This window comes from Felis catus, chromosome A2, assembly GCF_018350175.1.
Source record: "Felis catus isolate Fca126 chromosome A2, F.catus_Fca126_mat1.0, whole genome shotgun sequence".
In the NCBI taxonomy this organism is placed as follows: Eukaryota; Metazoa; Chordata; class Mammalia; order Carnivora; family Felidae; genus Felis; species Felis catus.
In genome coordinates, this window is record NC_058369.1 from 820,493 (window position 1) to 844,418 (window position 23,926).

The 23,926-nt window shown below is 67.0% G+C and overlaps 1 protein-coding gene and 1 long non-coding RNA gene across 4 annotated transcripts; one reads left to right on the forward strand and one right to left on the reverse strand.

Moving 5' to 3' along the window:
- Nucleotides 1–1,251: 1,251 nt before the first annotated feature.
- Nucleotides 1,252–23,474, forward strand: APC2 (APC regulator of WNT signaling pathway 2). 3 transcript variants are annotated; one of them, XM_023242913.2, is made up of 15 exons: nucleotides 1,252–1,383; nucleotides 7,284–7,442; nucleotides 7,582–7,672; nucleotides 7,778–7,958; nucleotides 8,928–9,036; nucleotides 9,117–9,233; nucleotides 9,768–9,845; nucleotides 10,046–10,144; nucleotides 10,682–11,069; nucleotides 11,516–11,611; nucleotides 14,315–14,454; nucleotides 14,794–14,871; nucleotides 15,091–15,207; nucleotides 15,519–15,733; nucleotides 17,741–23,474. In XM_023242913.2, exons 1-15 carry the CDS (start codon nucleotides 1,330–1,332, stop codon nucleotides 22,695–22,697), a joined length of 6,879 nt encoding a protein of 2,292 aa, XP_023098681.2. In that variant the 5' UTR covers nucleotides 1,252–1,329; the 3' UTR covers nucleotides 22,698–23,474. The 3 variants fall into 3 exon arrangements, with proteins under 3 accessions (XP_023098681.2, XP_023098690.2, XP_023098691.2); XM_023242922.2 differs by having other exon boundaries at nucleotides 9,120–9,233; XM_023242923.2 differs by lacking the exon at nucleotides 1,252–1,383 and adding an exon at nucleotides 4,550–4,678.
- On the reverse strand, nucleotides 12,771–14,187 carry LOC111557572. The gene is made up of 2 exons (XR_002737743.2): nucleotides 13,870–14,187; nucleotides 12,771–13,761 (listed from the first exon to the last, which is right to left on the reverse strand). It is a non-coding gene; the product is annotated as an uncharacterized LOC111557572 (long non-coding RNA).
- Nucleotides 23,475–23,926: the final 452 nt, after the last annotated feature.

A 23,926-nucleotide genomic window follows, 5' to 3' on the forward strand; every position in this document is an offset into this window, starting at 1 on the left:
CCCACATTCGCACCCACCTGCCATCCCCAGAACCTCAGTCACACAGGCAGCCCCCACCCTGGTGCTGGGCTCCCCTCTCCCTCCCCCCCCCCCAAGCCAACTGGGCCAGCTGCCTTCAGAGCCTGTCCCAGATCTGGCCAGGTCGCTATTTCTCACCTGTTGGTCAATTTGAAACAAGCAGGTATTCACCCCCTGACTTCCCCAGGCTCCAGAAGGCACCCCGAGTCCTGACTTGTTCTCACGTCCAGTCTTTCCTGCCGGACACCTACCCACTGGTTCATGGCACCTGCTTGCAGAGGCCAAGGCAGCGCCCCCTTTCCCTCGCTGCTTGTCCTTTGCTGTTCCAGGACTTAGCACAGTTCCTGAAAACGACCCTCCGCGACCCCTGCCCCCATCCCTCCCGGACTAACACAGTCCCCTCCTCCCTGGTCTCCCACTGCCACCAAAGGGCGCCGGTGAGCACCGCGTCCGGCGAGTCCCTGCTCTGCCCACCGCCCCCCAAGGCTCGCAGGGGTCGTCACATGTTCCTGGGACCCTGCACAACCCCCCGCCTCACACACACACACACCACCTCCCTTTGCGCTGGCTGTTACATGTGCCGGGATGCTGTTACTCGGGTCTATTAAGTGTCCTTCCCAGCAGCCTTCCACGCTCCCACCTCCCTGCTGTTTTCACCGCTCACCGCGGGCCAAGTTACCGTCCTCTTGGCGGCGGCCATTCCCTCTCCTCCCAGTGTGCTAGTTTCCCACGGGCATTCTGTTGCAACGACTGTTTACTGCACAAGGCCGGCACGCAGTAGGTGCTTAACAGAGGCTGCTTGAATGACTTGGACGGATGTCTGTCGACGTGTGGTGTGAGCCAACAAGTCCCATCACTGAGTCCGGCAAACTGGACGCGCACCGCAAATGTTCGCTGAATGACTAATGGATTGAGCGCGCAGCCGGAGCCTGGCTGCTGCGGGCCCACGATCCAGGCCGGCAGCCGATTGCGGCCACAGGGCGGCGCCTCCCTCCATCCTTGCGAGATCGCCATTCTCCTCGGGACCCCTCCCCGCTCTCCCTCGTCCCCCCTCCCCCGTCTGCTCACTCAGGTCCCCCTCCTCACACCGCCCACCCGAGTCCTCAGTCCCACGAGACGCCCTCCCCCCGCTCCTGCGAAGTCCCGCAGACCCGCTCGTCCGCTGCCTCCCGGAGGAGTCCCCGCCCGGCCCCGCGGTGCGAGCCCTCCCCGTAGTCGCTCCGCGCAGGCGCAGGGAGTCTCGGCCGAGCCTCCCCCCTACCCGAGCAGCTGAGGGCGGGGCGCAGGCTGGTCCGGGGCGGCCGCGGCTCCATGGGGCTCTTGGGGCTGCTGAGCCTGCTGCACTCAGCCGTCTTCGGGGACCAGGTAAGGCGTGGGGGGCACTCCGACACGCGCACGGGGCTGGCCGGGTCTGGGGTCTCGCGCAGTCGCCGCGGAGACCGTTGCCAGGGCAACCGCTTCGGGCTGTGCTCCGGGGGGGAGCCCCTCCCCCGCGTCGCAGCGGATCCCCCCCACCCTGGGTCTGCGCAAGCGCAGCCTCGGAGAAAGACCACCCCCCCCCGACCCCTCCCCACTGCGCGGACGCAGAGAGCAGCTGGGGCGGTGGGGACTGCAACGGGGGACCGTCTAGCTGAGGCTCCGTCCCGCACTGGCGGGTAGGGGCTGGGCCACACCCTGCACCTCTTCGGGCCTCAGTTTCCCTTTCTGGGCTCCCAGCGCAGGGCCGACTCCGACCTTCACCGACGTTGAGGTTCACAATATGCATCCCACCGGGCCTGAGAGCTTTGCCGGCCTCCGTAATCGTTCTGAACCTCCGGGCTCTCACGTTCCCGATTTAACGGGAAACTGAGACTGGGGGCGCCGCGAGGAGCCCAAGCCTTCGTCTGGGTTGGAGCCTGAGCGCGGGGCGGAGGCGCCAGCAAAGGACCAGGCCCGGTGGCCGAGGGGAGCTGTCCGCGGTGCTGACAGGACGCTCTCTTGCCCTCTCCCTGCCCGGGAAACTGAGGCCCCGAAACCCGGCAGGGGATCACCCCGGATCCGGTTTCGGGGGCACGGCGCCACCACTCCCTCACCTCCAGTAGTATTCCCTTTTCCATCAGGGCTCTGCTCCGTCACCCAGCCCGCGCCCCATCTCTGTGGTCGCATGACAACCTGGTGCCTCTCTGCTTCCCTCTCCCCCAACCCCAGCTCCGAGTTGGGGGCGGGGGGGGGGGGCACTCATGGTTCTGCCCCGAGCCCCTAGCACAGTGGATGGTCAGTGGAAGAGCGCGGGCCATCAAGTGGGAAGAGACACTGAGGTCAGGCTCAGAAGACTCAAAGGCCCTCTGAGTGACCCTGTTGTGCTGGGCCAGATGCTGGCATGGGGCCGGCGGGGGGGGGGGGGGAGGAGGGGGGGCAGGGGGAAGGGATGGTCTCAGGGTGAGGATGTGGATAAGCGAGCCCCACGATTCAACTCTCCCCTTGAGAGCCCAGCAGCGGTAGGGAGTGCAGAGGATCCCAGGGAGGGCGCCTGGGGAGGACCCCCCCACCCCCCATTAGGCCTGGGTACTGTGCCTTGAGGGGCTCCTCATTCCCCCAAGACTGGGCTTGGGGTCCTGGGGTGCCGTGGGGTTTCCCGAGGCTCCGTGGTTCTTGGATTTCCAGTGATGCCTGAGTCTGACTGTGGCTCAAGAATTTAAAAGGTCAGGGATATTCGGGGATGAGGGACAGGGTGTCAGAGATGTGGTGCTCCAGAGGCTTGGGGACAAGGGCATCTTGTCTTGTGGTCTCAGCCTTGTGCCCTCAGCCTTCTGGTCCCCAGGGGAAGGGGGAAGCCCAAGGCTGGTGAGGCTCACAAGTGAACTGAAGCAGTGTGCTCCCTGGTGTCCTCATACATACGAGGGCAAGGCTGGCCATTAGACCACTCAGACTGGCTGAGAGGGGTCTGGGGAGCAGCCACACCTGAGACTGGGTGGGGGGATAGGACTTAGTTCTGTGCAGGCAAGGATTCTCCAACCCACCTCCCAGTCAGCAAAACAGGAAACTGAGGCCAAAGAGAGAGACGGCCAAGGTCACGGTGAAGCTGGGCCCTAGGCTCTGTCCTCTCCCTGCCCCCATTCCGGCTCTGGCCAGTCTGCTCTGCTCTGCTTGATCAGCTCGGACTGCCCCTGCTCTAAACCCCTGGTAGTGAGCTGGTGCGGCCCCACCAGAAGCCCAGACCCCCTGACAAGGGACTGGCCGCTCAGCTCCAGGGACGGCACATGTCATTCCTTCAGCCCCGGGGAATACCTTTCCCCTCCTTGCTTTCATAGCCAACTCTTACTCATCCGGGAGAGGCCAAGCACTGGTGTCCTTTTGCGCAGCCTTCCCAGCTTCCAGAAAGAGCTCCTCTGCCCCCCACACCCCCTTCCCAGGGCCCACAGGCTGGGGACTGCTGCCTTTGGCTGTGGAGGCTCCAGGACTGCCAGGCCCCCTCTCAGGCCCCCCCTCCCACCCCCCCCCCACCCCCCCGGGCAGTGCTAACCCAGGGCGGGGCACACAGGACCTCCTGCCGTAGACCCAACAGAACACAACGTGGTGTGTGTGCCCTTGGCTGCCTGCCTTGCACCAGCCCTTACAAAGGCTGCACCCCCCACCCCACTTAACCGGGGGGGGGGGGAGGGGAACAAGGTTCTCGAGGCAAACATTTGCCACGGCCCCCCTCCCCCGGCCAGGAAAGACAGAGGCGGGCCCCCTAAACCACGTCTCCTGGCCCAGAGCCTCCTTCCTCCTTGGGGTGTGCATGTGTCGGAGGCAGTAAAGACTGGCCCCAGCTGCAAAGTTCTGGCTCTGTGGACCCATCGAGGACCTGAGACAGCTGGGACCCCAGGCTTCTCCTTGGCCTTACCTTCTGTGAGGGTGAAATAGTGTAATGGGAGACAGAGACACAGAGAGACAGATTGAAAGAGACCGAGCGACATGGGGTGGACAGGGAGTCGCGGCAGACACCCCTGGAAGAGCTCTGTCAGGCGGGAGACAGAGGCGCCGGGGTCCCCAGCGCCTCTCAGCCTGCCCGCCCATCCCCCACGCCCACCCCTTCATGCTGGCCGTGACCCCGCTGGCAGGGGGTGGGGAGTGCAGTCTGGATCCCGAGCCCTGCCCCGCCCTCACCCATCCGCACGAGGCTCGGCTGGATCCGTCGGGAGGGGCTGGCCTCCCCCTTGCCCCCCCCCCCCCCAATTCTGATGTAACATCCGAGACCGCATGCTTTTTTTTACTCTCAAATTCTCCGGATCCAGCCGCCGGAGGTTCTTGACCGCTTTACCCCGGAACGGGTGGAGGGCACAGGGTCCTCGTCCTCGGGGCGCCCCCCCTCCCCCGCAAGCCCTGCACACGCAGTCCCTGAACCCGCCCGGAGGCCCGACGTCCGGCTGCCGCCGCTGGTCCCCGCCCCGGGGCCGCCATTGGCTGTTGCCATGGCACCAGTCCGTCTTCCCGCGCCGCAATTGGCCGCCGCGCCCGCATCCCGCATCCCGCATCCTCCCCCGCGCGCGGTGGTCTCGCCCAGCTCCGGGAGCGGCGGCGCCGCCTGGCCAGGCCGGGACCGGGCTTTGTCCGCCCCAGAGCCCTCTGCTTGCGCCGCCGAGACCCCGGAGCCCCCGCCCCGCGGCGCCCCCGCCAGCCCGGCCCAGCCCGACATAGAGTAAGCGCTTCCCCGGGTGGAGGGCAGGGGGCGCGTCCTCCGCCTCAGCCGGAGGCGGGGGGTGGGGGGAGGTGGGGGGTCGGGGGTGTCGCCATCCCCTTCTCTCTGCTTCACCTGTCAGCACACGTTTCGTTTCTCCAGGGTGGAGCCGGAAAGGGAAACTGAGAACCAGGGAGGTTGGGCCCCTGCGTAGCTGCTGCCCGGCCCACGCACACACCCACCCACGGGGTTCCACACTCGGACCTCCCAGTCTGCAGGCAGGCCTGCTGTGTGCTTGGGGGTTAGTGCTCCTCCTCCTTGGACATCAGGCTCCTTCTCTGTAACGTGGGGTTTGAAGGAAAGGCCCCTTTGGGCCACATCTGCCGTCTTCCCCTGAAATGTGGCCACTCACGGCTCAACCAGGGGAACTGCCAGCTATTGGTGCTTTCTCTTCTGCAATGGAGATCTCTCGGGGAGACTCCCAGGAGTCCCCTGACGCAGCCTGGGGATGAAGTCCAGGCAGGAGGGCTTCCTGGAGGAAGCTGCACCTTGAAGGGTGGCAGGAGTCAGGAAAGGTGCTCCAGGCAGAAAACCGCACGTGCAGAGGCCTGGGGAAGGACACTGCAGTGTGGCTGCTGGGTGTCAGCGAGGCAGGGTGCATGTGGAGGAATTGGCTCTTGTCTTGAGGGCACTGGGGAGCCATGGGCGGTACTGGCGTGAGGGAGGGATGGAATCCAATCATGTCTTTCAAAGCTTCCTTTTGGCTTTCCGTCAGAGTGGACTGTGGGAGGCCAGCGAGGCTGCCCTGATGGAAAAGGTGTGGGGGCCTGGGGGAGAGGGGGCCTGGCTGGGCAAAGCTTGAGGGGCTGGTGGGAGTGTGGAGTTGGGGAGGCCAGGCTGGAATGAGGGGAGTCTGGTGGGTGGCCCTACCGCCAAGCTCAGCGCCATGAGGATACAACAGTGACCACCAGGCGTCGGGGGAGTGAAGGTGTCCCAGGCTTAACCTGAACATCCAAGACGAGGGAAACCTGGTGTGTGTGTGTGTGGGGGGGGAATGGGCAGCCCTGGGTGGGGCTCCAGAAGCCGGCCTGGGTTTAGGGAGTGGGAGGGACACTCAACAGGGTCCTACACCACCTAGAGCTTCCCTGAGGCTGTGCTGGGCGTGGCAGCCGGACCCCAGCAGTCTTGCCACAGCCCCCGGCCTGAGTCCCAGCTGGGAGCTCCCCGCCCCCCCCTCCCCAGCCTCGGGCAGGGTCGATATTGGGATGGGAGGCAAAGGCCCTCGGCCTTCCCTACCTGACACATTTGCTCCCACTTGACTGTCCTGTCTGCCCTCCCACCGACCCGCAGGGCCGAGTTCTTCTCAACCCTCAGATGGGCAAAGCGAGGCCCGCAGAGGCCAGAAAGCACTGCCTGGACTTCTGAGTCCTCCCAGTGTCGGGTCCCGGTCGTGCCTTGCCGGTCACCCGGGCCTGTTTCTTCCTCTGAGCACAGCCCAGTGGCGGTCCCTGAGGCTCGGGACTGTGGCCAGCGAGCCAGATGACGGGTCAGGCATACAGCAGGTCCTCCCAAAGGGTCAGGATGGCCCAAGCCCATCACCCCAGGCTTATTCCAGGCCCAGCGAGCCCTTGGTGGTCCCAGGGTGGGTGGGGTGGGGAGGGTTCTGGGGGCAGGAGCAGGGGGCGGACAGTGAGTGACGGGGCACGTGAATGAGTGCTTGTGGCCAGGCTGGGGGGCGGAGAGCAAGTGCCTCCCTGTGGGCTGGGGAGGGCGGGCTGATCTGGGGAGGGGCTCCGGGGAGGAGGTGGAGGAGACCACGGCCTGCCACTGGTGCGCCTCAGACAAAGGCGGAGGGAGGGGGCGCGAGCCGATGGGAAGGGAACAAAGAGGGAAGGGGGGTGGGGAGGAGGTGGGACAGCTCCGGGAGGGCCAAGCCCAGAGAGGAGGAGCTGCCAGCCAGCTGGACCGAGGAGGCTGGGCCGGAGTGAGGACAGCCACACACACAAAGAAGCGGGTGGCAGTGGGAGAGCCCGGGGGCTGGCGCAGGGCTGCCGGGAGGGGAGCCGGGCCAGGCAGGTGGCTGCTGGGCTCCAGCTGTTGGTGGAGGGGGTGTGGGGGCGGCGGGGGGTGACCGTGGTGGGCTCGGGTCTGCCGGCCCGGCTGCCCAGCTCCGGGCGCCCCACCATCACCTGGCCCTGGCTCTCTGAGCCGTGTTCTTGGCCTCCACAGCAGTTCTAGCGTCCTGGGCTGGGCCCGCTGGCGGTCTGCCCACCACACCTCGGGGCAGCTGCGTTGCTGTGGGAGAGGGCCTCGGATGTCCGTGTGTCTGTCTAGCTGCCCGCCCGTGTGTCTGGGAGCCCGGCAGTGAGGGTGGACATGTACTCGCGTCTGCTGGCCACCTGGGCGTTGGGGCTGCGTGTCTCCACGTCCACCCCGGGGCTCTGCCCCTCTGCCTCCCACTGGCCCTGCCCGTGCCTGTCCTCCGGGACGCCAGAGTTCTGCCTGCAGCGGTCCACACCTGGCGCTCCCGCTGGGATTCATCCCCAAGATCAGATGGGAGAGCTGGGGCTTAGATCAGGGCACTCTCCCTAGACCCCTGGGTGAACCCGCTGACCTGTGGCCCCAGGCGCTGCAGGAGCTGAAGATGACGAGCTCCGTGGCGCCCTACGAGCAGCTGGTGCGGCAGGTGGAGGCCTTGAAGGCCGAGAACAGTCACCTGAGGCAGGAGCTGCGAGACAACTCGAGCCACCTGTCCAAGCTAGAGACGGAGACGTCCGGCATGAAGGTGAGCGTGGGGCTGGGCAGAGGCCTCGGGCTGCCCTTACAGGGACAGACGCCGCCGGGGTGCTGGACCCAGAGACCCACAGGCCAGCCCAGGGCAGCAGGCTCACGCTGCCGGACACCCTCTCCCGCCCCCACCTTAGGAGGTCCTGAAGCACTTACAAGGCAAGCTGGAGCAGGAGGCCGGAGTGCTGGTGTCCTTGGGGCAGACGGAGGTGCTGGAACAGCTGAAAGGTGAGGGGCCCCCGGGGGGGCAATCCCCAGCTTGCCCCCAGAGGTTGCTGGGAGGAGGGGCGGGAAGGGGCACTGACCTTGCCTTCTCCCTCCCCGCCCATGCAGCCCTGCAGATGGACATCACCAGCCTGTACAACCTCAAGTTCCAGCCCCCAGCCCTAGGTCCTGAGCCCACTGGCCGGACCCCCGAAGGAAGTCCAGTACACGGCTCCGGGCCTTCGAAGGACAGCTTTGGGGAGCTGAGCCGGGCGACCATCCGGCTGCTGGAGGAACTGGACCGGGAGAGGTGAGATGGCAGGTGGCGGGACCTGGCCGCTGGAAGCTGCCACGTAGCTCCGCCCCCAGCCGGCTCCGCCCCAGCACCTCTGCCCGCTGATTGGCCCACCGGCACGTGTTCCACCCACCTCCTGAGTCGGCCTTGCCCACGCCCACTCCACGTGGCTCCAGTGGCCCTCAGCTGGAGGACGAAGAGGAAGGGGGAGTCCCTGGCACAGGGCAAGGCTCCTGGGAGATGTCCCCCCGGGTCCCCAGCACGCAGGCTTCGCGAGGCACAGGGCTGTGTCCATTGCCAGGGTCAGGACTGGAGCCAGAAGGGCTCAAGGCAGCCTTTGTGCAGAGAGGGCTGTGGCCCAAGAAACCTGGGCCGGGGGCCAGCAGAGGAAAGCAGGGTCTGGGCGCCCAGCTCGGCTCGGCCGGGTTGTGTGGGGTGGGATGCGGCAGTGCAAGAGCGGCTTGGAGTTGAGGCCATGCTGTGCTGTGGGACCTCAGGCCAGTCTCCTCACCCCTCCCAGCCCCAGGCTTCCGCTCTGTAGTTCTATGTAACAAAATTCTTTAAAGTCAATAAATTTTTATTTGAAGAAAAAGAAAAAGAAAAAGAAAAAGACCCTGAGCCTGAACGGGGAGCTCTGTAAAACGGGAATGGCAGCATCGCCCCCCACAGGGTTAACAGGGAGCCTGTTGCGCCCGGAGCAATCTGAGCCTGACTTGGTCTTTGCAGGCCAGAGGGAGATGAGCAAGCGTGGGAGAGGTGTTAGCACAGCCCCCTCGGGGTCTTTCTCTGGGGACCACAACGTATAAAGTTGAATCGATTTTCTGCACCCCACCCCAGTCCCGGGAGCGCCAAGGGCGAGACTTTGCCACGCCGTTCAACTTGGCACACAGCGCCCAACAAGTGATCACACAAATCAAAATAACGCATGCAGGACGGCTCCCGCCCTGCGAGCCTGCGCCCACCGACTGCCCGCCCCCTCCCCAGGTGCTTCCTGTTGAACGAGATCGAGAAGGAGGAGAAGGAGAAGCTCTGGTATTACTCACAGCTGCAGGGCCTGTCCAAGCGCCTGGACGAGCTCCCGCACGTGGAGACGGTGAGCGCGCGGGGGACGGCGCGGGGGGAAGGGGCTCGGGCCCGGGCGCCCCCTCACCGCGGCCCGCCCGCCCCTCCCAGCAGTTCTCGATGCAGATGGACCTGATCCGGCAGCAGCTGGAGTTCGAGGCCCAGCACATCCGCTCGCTGATGGAAGAACGCTTCGGCACCTCGGACGAGATGGTGCAGCGCGCGCAGGTGAGGCGGCGGGCGGGGCGGGGCGCTGGAGGCTCTTCCGGGGAAGAGCGCGTCACTGGGCGGAGCGCAGGGACTGCTGTGGGAGGGGTCTGGATCGGGAGGCGGAGCCAGTGGGGGTAGAGCCCTTTGTGGGTGGGGCCAGAGGGAGCGAAGGGCGGAGCCGGGCTCCGAGGGCAGGGTCCGAGAACTGTGGGGGTTAGGGGACGGTCAGTGGGCGGAACCGAGTGTGAGCCAGCCCTGGGCCGCGGTCCGTGGGCCGGACGAGATCAGGGAGTGGGGGGGTCCGGAAGGGTGGGGCGGGATCAAGCAAGAGAGTGGGTGGAGCCAGCGCCTGGGTGGGGCCGGGTTGTGGGCGGAGTCAGATACTGCAGCGAGGGTGTTTAGGGTGGGCGGGACCATATAGAGGAATGCGGGTGGGGCCAGGGTGGGGCAGAAGCAGAATGCCGATGGGAAGTGGGTGGGGTCATACACGAGTGGGCGGAGTCAGACCCGGGGGCGGGGTCAGCCCCAGCGCGCCTCTTTCTCTTGGCTCAGATCCGCGCTTCTCGCTTGGAGCAAATCGATCAGGAGCTGCTGTCCGCACAGGACCGGGTGCAACAGACAGAGCCCCAGGTACTGGGAGGGGTGGCGCCAGGGTCCTGGGGTTGGTGACGGGTCTAGGCAGTGAAGAGACCGCTAGGGCTCTGCCCGGTCCAGGAATGGGCCTGCAGCCCCCACCCACATCGTCACGGGGGTGTGGCCGGCATTGGCAGCCTGGGCGCTTTGTGGGGTGCTCCCCAACAGAGCCCCCAGGCCTGGCGTTCTCCGCACAGGCCCTGCTGGCGGTGAAGTCGGTGCCGGTGGACGAGGATCCAGAGACTGAAGTCCCCACACACCCGGAGGATGGTGTCCCTCAGCCCGGCAACAGCAAGGTGAGGGGGCGTCCAGGTTTGTGGGGGAGGAGGCCGGTGGGTTGAGGCAAGGGGTGCAGATGGCCAGCTGGGTGGAGGTGCATGGTGACCTGGGCCCTGCCTCTCTGTCCGATGTGGGGGGCCTTCCCTCCGCCGACTCCATAAAGCGGCCCCAGGTGTGGAAGGGCCACCCTGGGGTGGGGTGTGTGCCGAGGCTGGCAGGGCCAGAACGTGGGTGGGGACAGCTGTCCTGTGTGTTGGGATGGCACCCTAGACTTAGAGGTAGGAGGTCACCCACGGGAGTACCCCGTGAGGACGACAGTCAACTTGGCCCTCCTCAACCGGGGGCGCCCCAGTGCCCTCCCCAGGTGTGTGCCACTGCCCACAGGAAGACGCAGGGTGAGGGTGTCGGGGGTGAGCAAGTGACGGTCCTGGGCTGGGGTCACAAGACGCTCGCTGTGTCTGGGCGGCCCACCGGGGGTTCAGGGACTGGCTGGGGCCAGGTGAGCCGGGCGTGGTTCACCGCCCCCCTTGACCCCCGTCCGCTGCCCCTCGTAGGTGGAGGTGGTCTTCTGGCTGCTGTCCATGCTGGCAACGCGTGACCAGGAGGACACGGCGCGCACCCTGCTGGCCATGTCCAGCTCGCCGGAGAGCTGCGTGGCCATGCGCCGCTCGGGGTGCCTGCCGCTGCTGCTGCAGATCCTGCACGGCACCGAGGCCGGCGCTGGGGGTCGCGACGGAAGCCCCGGGGCGACGGGCGCCAAGGACGCACGCATGCGCGCCAACGCGGCGCTGCACAACATCGTCTTCTCGCAACCTGACCAGGGCCTGGCGCGCAAGGAGATGCGCGTCCTGCACGTGCTGGAGCAGATCCGGGCCTATTGTGAGACCTGCTGGGACTGGCTGCAGGCCAGGGACGGCGCCGAGGGAGGCGGCGCCAGCGGCGGTGAGCCAGCGACGGGGGCCGCCGCCGGGCCCCTTCTCGGTGGCCTGCGCCGGCGAGGCTTGTGGGAACGTTGTCTTGGCGGATGGGCACAGGGGTGGCCCCCGACACCTGATGACACGGGTGGGTGCTCAGGGAACCGCCGCCGAATGCAGGGATAGGTCGTGGGTCCCCAGAGAACAGAGTGTGAGGTTCCCGGTGTTTGCAGCTGATTGCAGTTACCTTATGACAAAAGCCGCAGGCGTCACCTCCCCTCCCTTGGCCGTCCTGGCTGAGGCGGCACCCCCTGCGTGGGTTGGCGGGAGGCGTGGGAAGGAGCCCCACCGCTCTGCGAGCCCGGCGTGCAGCCCTTTGAAAACGCCTGGGGTCTCCGCAGGGATGCAGAAGGCGGGGCGGGGCGGGCACCCACCGGCAGTGGGAGGGCGCTGACCTGGTCCCCTGGCCCACAGCTCCCGTCCCCATCGAGCCCCAGATCTGCCAGGCCACCTGTGCCGTGATGAAGCTGTCTTTTGACGAGGAATACCGCCGAGCCATGAACGAGCTGGGTGAGTGCCCCCTCGCCTCCCGCAGGAGGGCCCGATGCCTCGGTGTTTCGTGGAGGGGCTGGGGACGGGGGGTGGGGGTGGGGGGCTCGACCTTGTGAAGTTTCAGGTTGGGGGGCGTTACGAGTATCCTCTTTTTCCATATAAAAGTCATCAAAACACGGAAAAAAGAAATAGCAAAGGCCAAACATCGCATCCATATGCTGAGTTTGGCTGTCAGAGTTACAAAACACACGGCTTCTCACCCAGCCGGTGGTCAGAGCGCCCCAAGGTTGGGTCGGGTCCCGTGTGGTTTGGCTGCGTGGAGGGGGGGGCACGTGGTGAGGGGCTTTGGCACCAGCGGGTTCTTCAGGAGTGTGCACACCTTTGGGGCACCCCTGCGCCCCGCGGCCGGATTGACAAAGTAAGACACACAGAAATAGGAAGGCAGGCGGGCAGCAAGCAACCCGTGGGGACCCCCCCCGCCCCGATCCGGAAACGGCCTGTGTCCAACAGTAAGTCCTCGTGTCATCCGGGGAAAGCGGAGGAGGTGGTAAGGTCTCTTCTCTACACAATGCACGTGCACACACGTGCCCAGAATGCAGTGTAGACAGGAGAATGGAGTGGCCCTGGGCTCCACTTCCCCCAGCCGATGCCAGGCAGGAAAAGGATTTCCGTTTTCATTGTCTCCTTCTGACCGTGAACGTTTGTACTATGAACAGGTGGGATTTCATATAAAACTGGTTCTCAGAGTGTGGCCCACAGGGACCCCTGGGGGTTCCCGAGATCCTTCTCGGAGGTCCACAAGGTCGCAATTGTGTTTGCCTTTGCCACCCCTGTTTTTTCTCATGCGTGCGTGTGTTTGGCGGGGTTTCCAGATGCTCCTACTCTGAGGACTACTGGGCTGTACCTTCTGGGGTTTAAAAGGCTTCTTCTTTTTATTTTTTAATAAAAAAAAACGTTTTAAAGTGTTTATTTTTGAGAGAGAGACAGAGACAGAGACAGAGCGAGACAGAGACAGAGCGTGAGCAGGGGAGGGGCAGAGACAGGGAGACATGGAATCCGAAGCAGGCCCCAGGCTCTGGGCCGTCAGCACAGAACCCGACACAGGGCTCGAACCCACAAACTGTGAGATCGTGACCTGAGCCAAAATCGGACCCTTAACCGACTGAGCTCCCCAGGCTCCCCAAACGCTTCATTTTAATTTCTAGCGTGGAACAGCTTTCACCCACAAGAACAGAATCTCTCTGGGGGTCCTCAGAAAAGTTCACAGGATGCAGGGGTCTGAGGCCAAAACACTTGCATGCCGCCGTTGTCCGCCGAGGCCCCCTAGCAGGGGGGTCCCCCACTCCCAGCACGAGCACCCCACCCACGGCCGAGTTCGCAGTCCTTTCTTCCTCCTCCTGTTTGCTTCTGTCCTGCGGGTTTCCAGCAGCGGAGAATTCCACGTTATGGAGCATTGAAGGCCTGAGAAGTGTCCCCTGTAATAACTTACAATTACGCATCACAAATTTTTTAGGGGCGTCAGGCCAGCTCCATTGGAAAGGCGCGTGACTCTTCATCTCAGGGTTGTGAGTTCGAGCCCCACATCGGGTGTGGAGCCTACTTAAGAAAGTTAAATTGTGGTAACATACACACAGCCTAAAATTCACCATCGTAACCGTCTCTAAGCGCACAGCTCGGCGGCGTCAGGCACTCATGCTGTCCTGCACCCGCCCCCGCCACCCGTCTCCAGAACTTTCCATCTCCCCGGACCGAGACTCTGTCCCATGAAACACTGAGTCCCCACCCCTGGCTCCCACCGTCTACTCTCTCTGTCTCTGTGGACGGGACTCCTCTGGGGACCCCCTGTGCGTGGGGTCACGGGACGTGTCCTCCTGTGTCTGCCTTCTGTCACACAAGTAAACTCGGGCAGAATGTCTCCAAGGTGTGCCCACAAGGTGTGGCGCCAGGTGGCAGGGCTCCCGGTCACGGTTGAGCACCGCTGCCCCAGTGGCGGGACACACTGTGGTCTCGGGTTGGTCCCCTGGCGGACACCCGGGTTGTTGTGACCGTGGCGCGTGGCCTGTTGACGTCGGGGTGTTCAGGTGCACGCGGGCCGCTGACGTCCCCAGAGGGTGCCCGGCTGGCCTGCCCCGGGCCCGGGGATGAGCACGTTGCTTCCAGCACGTTTGCTGCGCGAAGAGGGAGAAGCTTCTTGAGTCTGTGCCGCGCCTGCCCCTTCTCTGCCTGCCGCCGTCTCTCCCGGGCCGGTCTTCCCAGGGCCGTCCGCCCGTCCCTACCCTGGGCACGCTGGCCCCCTGCCAGTGGCTCCTGGGCTCGCGCCGTGCAGACCCTGCCCTCAGTGGCTCCTGCTCTAATGGTCCTGAGGGAATTGTCACGTGGGGTGCTGGAGGGCGTCCTTGAGAAAGCTACGCCGTGACTCCGGCGCTGGGAGTGCAGGCAGGAGCCTGGGCAAATAGGGAAGAGCGTTCGGGCGGAGGGAACAGCTGTGCGAAGGCCCGGTACTGGGGCAGAACCCTCGGAGCCGGCTGCACAGGTAGACCTGCCGAGGGCGGGGGTGGGGCGGGAAGGGGCTGAGGGCGTCAGGGCAGGGGGCGCTCACAGGCCGAGGTGATGGGGGGGGGGGGGGGGGGGGGGGGGGCAGAGGGCAGGTGGGCTGTGGGGGCGGGGGGCGGGGCTCACCACCTGTCCGGGCTGCACCGTGCCCCTTCCGCACCCCTGCAGGTGGGCTGCAGGCCGTGGCAGAGTTACTGCAAGTTGACTATGAGATGCACAGAATGACCCGGGACCCGCTGAACCTCGCCCTCCGTCGATACGCCGGCATGACCCTCACCAACCTCACCTTTGGAGACGTGGCCAACAAGGTGTCTGGGGCCGGCCAGAGGGCGGGCAGGGTCAGCGCGCTCCAGGCCCGGGCCTGCCTCGACCTCGTGCCAGCCTTGAAACGGTCCTGAGGGGGGAGACAGTTGTCCCCGACTTCCAGGCGGAGGCCCAGAAGGCTGGTGTCTGAACGTGGCCACCGGGGCCGCCACGCTCGGGGCTGGGGGAGGCTGGGTGGCATTGGCGCCGCCCTGAGCCTCTTTCCTCCTTGGAGCCGCTGGGTGAGGAGGGGCGGGGCTCGGGCCCTTGCACACAGTAGGTCTACCTCTCGCTCCCCCCCCCCCCCCCCGCTGTGGCGCGACTTTCCTCTGTCACGTCAACAGGCCGCACTGTGTGCCCGCCGGGGCTGCATGGAGGCCATCGTGGCCCAGCTGGCTTCTGAGAGCGAGGAGCTGCACCAGGTGCGGGGGTGGGAGGCGGCGTGGCGGGGGGGGGGTGGGGGGAGGCCCACAGGGCGGCTCACCGCCCGAGGCCTTTCTGCCGGCCAAGTCCCCTCTCCTCTGGGTGTGACGGGGCTCCCGTGGTGGGCGCCCCCGCCTGGCGCAGGGGTGAGGACGCGATTGCGGCCGCCCGGGGAGCCGGGGCCCCAGGTCCACCGCGCCCGCTCCACCCCGCCCCAGGTTGTGTCCAGCATCCTGCGGAACCTGTCCTGGCGGGCCGACATCCACAGCAAGAAGGTGCTGCGGGAGGTGGGCAGCATGACCGCCCTGATGCGGTGCGTCCTTCGAGCCTCCAAGGTGGGCACGGGGACGGGGCGGGGACGCGTGCGTGGGGTGGGGGGGCGGGCGCGGGGGGGCGGGGACGCGCACGGGCGTGGGGTGGGCCCGGCCGGACCGAGCGCTGCCGAGCGGGTGGCCCAGCCGTGGGGCCGCCGGCCGCGCGTCTCAGAACCCCGTGACGGTCAACGTGATTGCTTCTGGCTCACACTCGAAGCGTGTCTGGGTGCCAGCGTTGGGTCCGCAGCTCGATGGGGTGGGGGAGAGGCGGGTGCGCCGGCTCCCTGGGCCCCCGCCGCTCACCCCCCACCCCCGCCCCGCTCGGCGCCCAGGAGTCCACCCTGAAGAGTGTGCTCAGCGCCCTGTGGAACCTGTCGGCGCACAGCACGGAGAACAAGGCGGCCATCTGCCAGGTGGACGGCGCCCTGGGCTTCCTGGTGAGGACACTGACCTACAAGTGCCAGAGCAACTCGCTGGCCGTCATCGAGAGTGGCGGCGGCATCCTGCGCAACGTGTCCAGCCTCATCGCCACGCGGGAGGACTACAGGTCGCCCCCCTCCCCCCGCCGGGGCTCTGGGACGGGTGGGGGGGGGCGCTGGGGGAAGCTGGGCCCCAGCTGGGCCCCAGGCGCAGACCGGGGTGGGGCTGGCAGATCCCACTCTGCTGGGAACGAGGACAAGCCCTGATTGTGCTGTGAATGAACGGTCCCGATTTGTCCCTGGAGACTAAGGTTTTTCTTTTTAACATAAGTATACCCCAAATTTTGTGTGGGGTGCACTCATATAATCAACGTTTAGTTAACTTATTAAAATGAAAACATGGGGGGGGCGCCTGGGTGGCGCAGTCGGTTAAGCGTCCGACTTCAGCCGGGTCACGATCTCGCGGTCCGGGAGTTCGAGCCCCGCGTCGGGCTCTGGGCTGATGGCTCAGAGCCTGGAGCCTGTTTCCGATTCTGTGTCTCCCTCTCTCTCTGACCCTCCCCCGTTCATGCTCTGTCTCTCTCTGTCCCAAAAATAAACGTTGAAAAAAAAAAATTAAAAAAAAAATGAAAACATGGGGGCGCCTGGGTGGCTCAGTCATTTAAGCGTCTGACTCTTAATCTGGGCTCAGGTCATGATCTCACAGTTCGGGAAACCGAGCCCCACATCGGGCTCTGTGCTGAGCACGGCGCCTGCTTGGGGTTCCCCGTCTCTCTCTGCCCCTTCCCTGTGCGCACACATACAGGTGCTCTCTCAAAATAAACATTTCAAACTAAAATAAAAATAAAACGTATTATTTTTCAGATAATGTTAATAAATACTTGTTCTCTATTACAATCTTTACTAAGTAATATTAAAACCTGTTTTTAAAATACTTATTAATTTTGCAAGAGACAGAAAGTGCAAGCAGGGGAGAGGCAGAGAGGGAGAGAGACCGCATTCCAAGCAAGCTCCGCACCGACAGGGCACAGCCCAACGTGGGACTCAAACCCACGAATATGAGACCATGACCCAAGCTGAGAGCAAGACCCGGATGCTTAACCGACTGAGCCACACAGGCGCCCCGATGCTTGTTCTTTATAAAAATAAAGTATTGTTTATTGGATGATAATCAGTAACGTTTTTAATGTAAGAAAACACAAAATATTTATTTTTAATATAAGTATATCCCAAATATTGCATGGGCTCTACTTGTGCTAAAGATTTTATTTATTAAATCAATAAAACACTTATTTACTAGGTAATACTAATCATTAACAATGCTTAGGGGTTTTTTTTCTTAAAAGATTTTAATTTTAAGTAGTCTCTACACCCGGTATGAGGCTCAAACTCACCACGCTGAGCCAGCCAGGCACTCTAATACTTTTAAAAACAGATAAAACTTATCTTCAGCATCAGTATACCCCAAATATCATGAGATGTAGTTGTGCTAAAATGAGGTAAAGTCAAACTGAAGTTCACTTTAAAAAAAGTATTTTTTTAAATGTCTACTTATTTATTTTTTAAATGTTATTTTTTTTTAATGTTTATTCATTTTTGAAAGAGAGAGAGAGCACAGGCAGGGGTGGGGCAGAGAGAGAGTGGGGGACACAGAATCCGAAGCAGGCCCCAGGCTCTGAGCTGTCAGCACAGAGCCCGATGTGGGGCTCGAACCCACGAACTGTGAGACCATGACCCAAGCTGAAGTCGGATGCTTAACCGACTGGGCCACCCGGGGGCCCCTCTATTTATTTATTTTGAGGGAGTGCATGTGAGTGGGGAGAGGCAGAGAGAGAGAATCCCAAGAAGGCTCCGTGCTACCAGCGCAGAGCCCGACCCTGGGTTCGAACGCATGAAACGTGAGATCGTGACCCGAGCCAAAATCAACCGTCGGACACCTAACTGACCGAGCCCCCCTGCGCCCCTAGAAGAAAGTATTATCATTTCACTATGTGATGTCGCACCACGTATTTATGCGGTGTTCTGAAACGCAAAGTCGCCTGGGGAGCCCCGGACTCGTATTTGCGGGGGCGGGGGTGGGGGCGGGGGTGGGGGGCGGGCGCTGGGCGCAGGCCTGACGCCCCCTCGTGCCGCAGGCAGGTGCTGCGGGACCACAACTGTCTGCAGACGCTGCTGCAGCACCTGACGTCCCACAGCCTGACCATCGTGAGCAACGCGTGCGGCACGCTCTGGAACCTGTCGGCCCGCAGCCCGCGCGACCAGGAGCTGCTGTGGGACCTGGGGGCCGTGGGCATGCTGCGGAACCTGGTGCACTCCAAGCACAAGATGATCGCCATGGGCAGCGCCGCGGCCCTGCGCAACCTGCTGGCCCACCGGCCCGCCAAGTACCAGGCGACGGCCACCGCCGTGTCCCCCGGCGCGTGCGCACCCAGTCTGTACGTGAGGAAGCAGCGGGCGCTGGAGGCCGAGCTGGACACGCGACATCTGGCCCAGGCGCTCGACCACCTGGAGAAGCAGGGCCTGCCCGAGGCCGAGGCCGAGGCCGCCTCCAAGAAGCCGCTGCCGCCCCTGCGGCACCTGGACGGGCTGGCCCGGGACTACGCCTCCGACTCCGGCTGCTTCGACGACGACGAGGCGCCCTCCCTGGCCGCCGCCGCCTCGACCGCCGAGCCCGCCAGCCCCGCCGTGCTGTCCCTCTTCCTGGGCAGCCCCTTCCTGCAGGGACAGGCTCTGGCCCGCGCCCCGCCCGCCCGCCGCAGCGGCCCGGAGGCGGAGAAGGAGGCCGGCGGGGAGGCGGCCGTGGCGGCCAGGGCCAAGGCCAAGCTGGCGCTGGCGGTGGCGCGGATCGACCGGCTGGTGGAGGACATCTCAGCCCTGCACACCTCGTCCGACGACAGCTTCAGCCTCAGCTCCGGGGACCCCGGGCAGGAGGCCCCGCGGGAGGGCCGCGCCCAGTCCTGCTCCCCTTGCCGGCGGCCGGAGGGCAGGCGGCAGGAGGCCGGCGGCCGGGCCCACCCGCTGCTTCGGCTCCAGGCCGCCCACGCCAGTCTGTCCAACGACAGCCTCGACAGCGGCAGCAGCGCCGGTGACGGGCGCTGCCCCCGCGAGCACACGAGGCCCTGCCCGCTGGCCGTGCTGGCCGAGCACCACGAGGGGGCCCCGTGCAGCCAGGCGCGGCCCAGCCGGCTGGACCTCAGCCCGCTGGGCGGCCGGGAGCCGGCCGGGAGGGACGGCTCTGCGGCCGACGCCTGCGTGCGCACCATCAAGCTCTCGCCCACCTACCAGCACGTGCCCACGCTCTTCGAGGGCCACCCCAGGGCGGGGGCGGGGCCCCTGGCCGCCGGGGCCCGGAAGCAGGCCTGGCTGCCCACGGAGGGCCTGAGCCAGCTGCCCGAGAAGCCGGCGGCAGAGACGGCGCCCCTCCGCCTGTCCCGCTGCAGCTCTCTGTCCTCGCTGTCCTCGGCCGGCCGCCCCGGCCCCAGTGAGGCCGGGGACCTGGACAGCGACTCGTCCCTGGAGGCACTGGAGGAGGCGGGACCCGGCAAGGCGGACCTGGACGGAGCCTGGCTCGGGCCTGGGGCCGCCTCCCTGCCCGTGGCCATCCCGGCGCCGCACCGGGGCCGCGGCCTGGGGGCGGAGGACACCACGCCGTCTAGCTCCTCCGAGAACTGCGTGCAGGAGACGCCGCTGGTGCTGAGCCGCTGCAGCTCCGTGAGCTCCCTGAGCAGTTTCGAGAGCCCGTCCATCGCCAGCTCCGTCCCCAGCGACCCGTGCAGCGGGCTGGGCAGCGGCACGGTCAGCCCCAGCGAGCTGCCCGACAGCCCCGGGCAGACCATGCCGCCCAGCCGCAGCAAGACGCCCCCGCTGGCCCCTGCGCCCCCCGGCGAGCGCGAGAGCACCCAGTTCAGCTTGCAGTGGGAGAGCTACGTGAAGCGATTCCTGGACATCGCCGACCGCCGGGAGCGCTGCCGGCTGCCGTCGGAGCTCGACGCCGGCAGCGTCCGCTTCACGGTGGAGAAGCCGGACGAGAACTTCTCGTGCGCCTCGAGCCTCAGCGCGCTGGCCCTGCACGAGCACTACGTGCAGAAGGATGTGGAGCTGCGGCTGCTGCCCCCCGCCTGCCCGGATCGCGGCGGCGGCCCCGGCCCCGGCCCCGGCCCCGGCCCGCACCTCGCGGGGCACCGCCGGCGGGACGAGGCCGCTGGGTGCCTGGAGGGGCCGGCAGCCGCCGACCAGGAGCTGCAGCTGCTGCGCGAGTGCCTGGGGGCAGCCGTGCCCGCCCGGCTCCGCAAGGTGGCCTCGGCCCTGGTGCCCGGCCGCCGCGCGCTGCCCGTGCCCGTGTACATGCTGGTGCCCGCCCCCGCCCGAGGGGACGACTCATGCACCGACTCAGCCGAGGGCACGCCGGTCACCTTCTCCAGTGCCACCTCGCTCAGCGACGAGACGCTGCAGGGACCTCCCAGGGACCCACCCGCCGGGCAGGCAGCCGGCCGGAAGACCGCAGGTCGGGAGGCCGCCGCCAGGCAGGCCACCGGGCACCGCCACGGGGCGTGGGGCGGGGGCCGGAGCGCAGAGCAGGCCCGGGGGGCGGGCACGAGCCGGGTGGGGCTGGAGCTGCCCCTCCGCCAGCCCTCGAGCGCCTGCACGGACAGGGACGGCCCCCGCCCGGGCCAGGCACGTGGGGACGGGGCACCGCAGTCGCTGTGCCTCACGACGCCCACCGAGGAGGCCGTGTACTGCTTCTACGACAACGACTCCGATGAAGAGCCGTCCGAGGCGGTGGCGCCCCCGCGGCGGGCGTCCGCCATCCCCCGTGCCGTGAAGAGAGAGCACCCGGCCGGCAGGAAGGACGCACAGGCCACACCCAAGGCCGCAGCCAAGGCCCTGCCCGCTGCCCGCGCCCAGCCCAGCCTCATCGCCGACGAGACCCCGCCATGCTATTCCCTGAGCTCCTCCGCCAGCTCCCTCAGCGAGCCTGAGCCCCCTGAGCAGCCGGCCACCCGGCCCCGTGCTCCCGAGCCGGCCGTCGCCAAAGTCGTGGGCCCGGGGGGCGGGTGCAGCGGCGCCCCCAGCCCGCGGGCGGGGACGGGGACGGGGCCGGGGCCGCTCCGGCGCTGTGTCGGGTCAGCCGTGCCCGGGCGCCGGCTCCAGGCGTCAGGCCCGCGGCGCCGCAAGCCCCAGGCTGCCCGGCCAGACAAACGGCCAGCGGAGCGGCCCCAGGAGCGCGGTGACGAGGCGGCGGGCTCAGACCAGGCCTCCGACCTGGACAGCGTCGAGTGGCGCGCCATCCAAGAGGGCGCCAACTCCATCGTCACGTGGCTGCACCAGGCGGCGGCCGCGGCCACCCACGAGGCCTCATCTGGCTCTGACTCCATCCTGTCGGAGTCCGGGCTGTCAGGCTCCACCCTGCAGCCGCCGGTGCACAGGAAGGGACAGCGGCTGCAGGCGGGCAGTGCCGCGAGGCCGAGGCCGGAGAAGCGGGACTCAACCCTGGCCCAGCACGGCCCCAGTGGCCCCGAGAAGCTGCGTGGTGCTCAGAAGACGGCGTGCAGGGTGCCGGCCGTGCTCCGGGGACGGACCGTGATCTATGTGCCCAGCCCGGCCCCCCGGGCACAGCCCAGAGGCAACCCCGGCACCCGTGTGGCACCGAGGAAGGTGGGAGCCCCTGCGCAGCCCGCAGCCCCGGCCAAAGCCCCCAGCCCCGGGCAGCAGCAGCAGCAGCAGCAGCAGCAGCAGCAGCAGCAGCGGTCTCGAAGCCTACACCGGCCGGGCAAGATCTCGGAGCTGGCGGCACTGAGCCCCCCCCAGCGGAGCGCCACGCCGCCCGCCCGCCTGGCGAAGGCCCCCTCGTCCGGCTCCTCCCCGGCCTCCCCGGCCTCCCAGGCCCCGCCCAGGAGGCCGCCCTCGGGCCCCCAGGCTGCGGGGCCCCTACCTGGTCCCGGGGCGTCTCTGGCGCCCCAGACGCCCGCGCGGGCCCTACTGTCCAAGCAGCACAAGACGCAGAAGTCACCCGTGCGGATCCCCTTCATGCAGAGGCCCGCCAGGCGGGGGCCGCCAGCCCTGGCCCGGGCAGCCCCGGAGCCGGGCCCCAGGGGCCGGGCAGGAGCCGAGGGAAGCCCGGGCGCCCGAGGGGGCCGCCTGGGCCTGGTGCGCGTGGCCTCCGCCCGCTCCAGTGGCAGCGAGTCCTCCGACCGCTCAGGTTTCCGGCGGCAGCTGACCTTCGTCAAGGAGTCCGCGGGCCTGCCGCGCCGCCGCCGCTCAGAGGTGGCCGCGCCCGAGGCCGCGCCCTCCGCCTCCCAGGGCGGCTCCCCCCGGCGCGGTCGGCCCGCCCTGCCCGCGGTCTTCCTGTGCTCCTCGCGCTGCGACGAGCTGCGGGCGGCCCCCCGACGACCCCCTGCAGCCAGGCCCGGCCCCGGCGAGCGGCCGGCGCGGCGCCCCAGCTCCGAAAGCCCGTCCCGCCTGCCCGTCCGCACGCCGGCCGCCCGGCCCGAGGCCGTCAAGCGCTACGCCTCCCTGCCGCACATCAGCGCGCTGCCGGGGCCCGCGGCCGACGCCGCCCGCCGCAGCAGCGACGGGGAGGCCCGGCCGCTCCCGAGGGTGGCGGCCCCGGGCACCACGTGGCGTCGCATCCGGGACGAGGACGTTCCGCACATCCTTCGGAGCACGCTGCCCGCCACCGCCCTGCCCCTGGTGGGCGCCTCCCCCGAGGAGGGCCCCGGCGGGCCCCCGCAGCGCAAGACCAGCGACGCCGTGGTTCAGACCGAGGACTTCGTTGCCGCCAAGACCAACTCCAGCACGTCTCCGAGCCTGGAGAGCAGGGGGCCCTCCCAGGCCCTGGGCGGCGGCCCCACATCCTTCCCTGGCAGCGATGTGGATGGGCCCTGCCCCCCCAAGGCGCCCACCTCTGCCCCCTTCGTCCATGAGGGCCTGGGGGTGGCCGTGGGAGGCTTTCCCACCAGCCGGCACGGCTCCCCCAGCCGCGCGGCCCGCGTGCCCCCCTTCAACTATGTGCCCAGCCCCATGGTGGCAGCCGCCGCCGACTTGGCCGCAGAGAAAGCCCCCACCGCCGCCCCCGCCAGCCTTCTGGAATAGTGGCCGGGGCTGGCCTTCTGGAACATCCTCTCCAGGTCGAGGGCTGGCCTGGCTGCCCAGGGGGTGGTCCCACGGTCCATCTACCCTCCAGAGCCCCTGCCCTTGGAGCCCCCCTGCAGCCTGAATCGGCCTCACATCTCACGCACAGATGCTTGCTCCGCGCCGCGGGGGCTCTGGAAAGAGGTGGAGCTGAGGGCCGGAGCTGCGGTCCCAACCTGGCCCCCACGCAGAGACCACCCTCCCAGCTCGGGCTGCCCTGCGCAGTGTGCTCGTGGCCCCGAGCTTCAGCAAGACCCTCCCGTTTCGGGAGGTGCAGGGAAGTGGCAACCCGCCCGGGGCGGGGGACGGAGCGGGGAGGGTGGCCCCCTCGAGCGGGCGCCCGCCCGCGCGCGCCGGGATGAAGCCTGTAACGTTGGAGGCCCCGTAATTGGTTAATGATGGCTTTGCCGGTTCGCTTGCCGTCTCAGCCCCAGCTGGGGGCGTGGGGGCGGGCGCGGCTGAGCCCCAGACAGCGCCGTCTAGCGAGCCGGGAGCGCCCCGCCGCCGGGCGGCCCGGAACTGCAGGGAGAGAGACTGGTGCCCGGACGATGGGGACGGTCAACAGCCCGGCCGGGGCGGGGGCGCCCGACCGCAACGGGCGGGAGGAAGCGTGTGGAGGGACGCCCCCGAAGGCCACCGCCGCCGCGCTTCTCTGTTCCATTCTCCTTCGCCACGCACGAAGCGCTGGGCCCCACGGGCCTCGCGCCAGGGACGGCACAGCTGCGGGAGATGCCGGCCCAGGGGCGGGGGCGGGGGCGGGGGGGACGGATGGCAGACGGCGAGCCCCGAGACCTCACTTCTCCCCTCTCACGTGCAGCTCAGGGCCCCCGGGTGCGCGCGTGTTCAGCCTCAGCCCCGAGAACGCCTCCTTGCAGGGAGAGTCGGCGACCTCTTTCCTGCGGCGCGGGGGCCCCCGGGGAGAAGCTGATCCTGGCGAGCGGATCTGCTGAGACAGCCGCCCCGCCGGAGCGCCACCCCCGCCGGGGCAGATGCCGTCAAGAGAGACAGCGTGGCTGCCGCAAGTCCCTTCTCTGAAGAGCAGTGGAGAGCCCCCGCCCGCCGACACCGCTGACCCTCCCCGTCACCCAGAAGGGGTTCCAGTGGCCGCCACCCTCGGCTCGGGGAGCCCCCGGGAGCCATGCTGACCCCGATGCCACACGCACCCCGCTGCCTCGCACCCCCAGATGCCC

What these genes read in the sequence shown, in the direction of transcription:
- APC2 (XM_023242913.2), top strand. Translation starts at nt 1,330, where the DNA reads ATGGGGCTCTTGGGGCTGCTGAGCCTGCTGCACTCAGCCGTCTTCGGG. An exon ending in AGATGGTGCAGCGCGCGCAG is followed by an intron (nt 9,234 to 9,767) that starts GTGAGGCGGCGG and finishes CTCTTGGCTCAG; the next exon opens with ATCCGCGCTTCTCGCTTGGA. An exon ending in GCGTCCTTCGAGCCTCCAAG is followed by an intron (nt 15,208 to 15,518) that starts GTGGGCACGGGG and finishes CTCGGCGCCCAG; the next exon opens with GAGTCCACCCTGAAGAGTGT.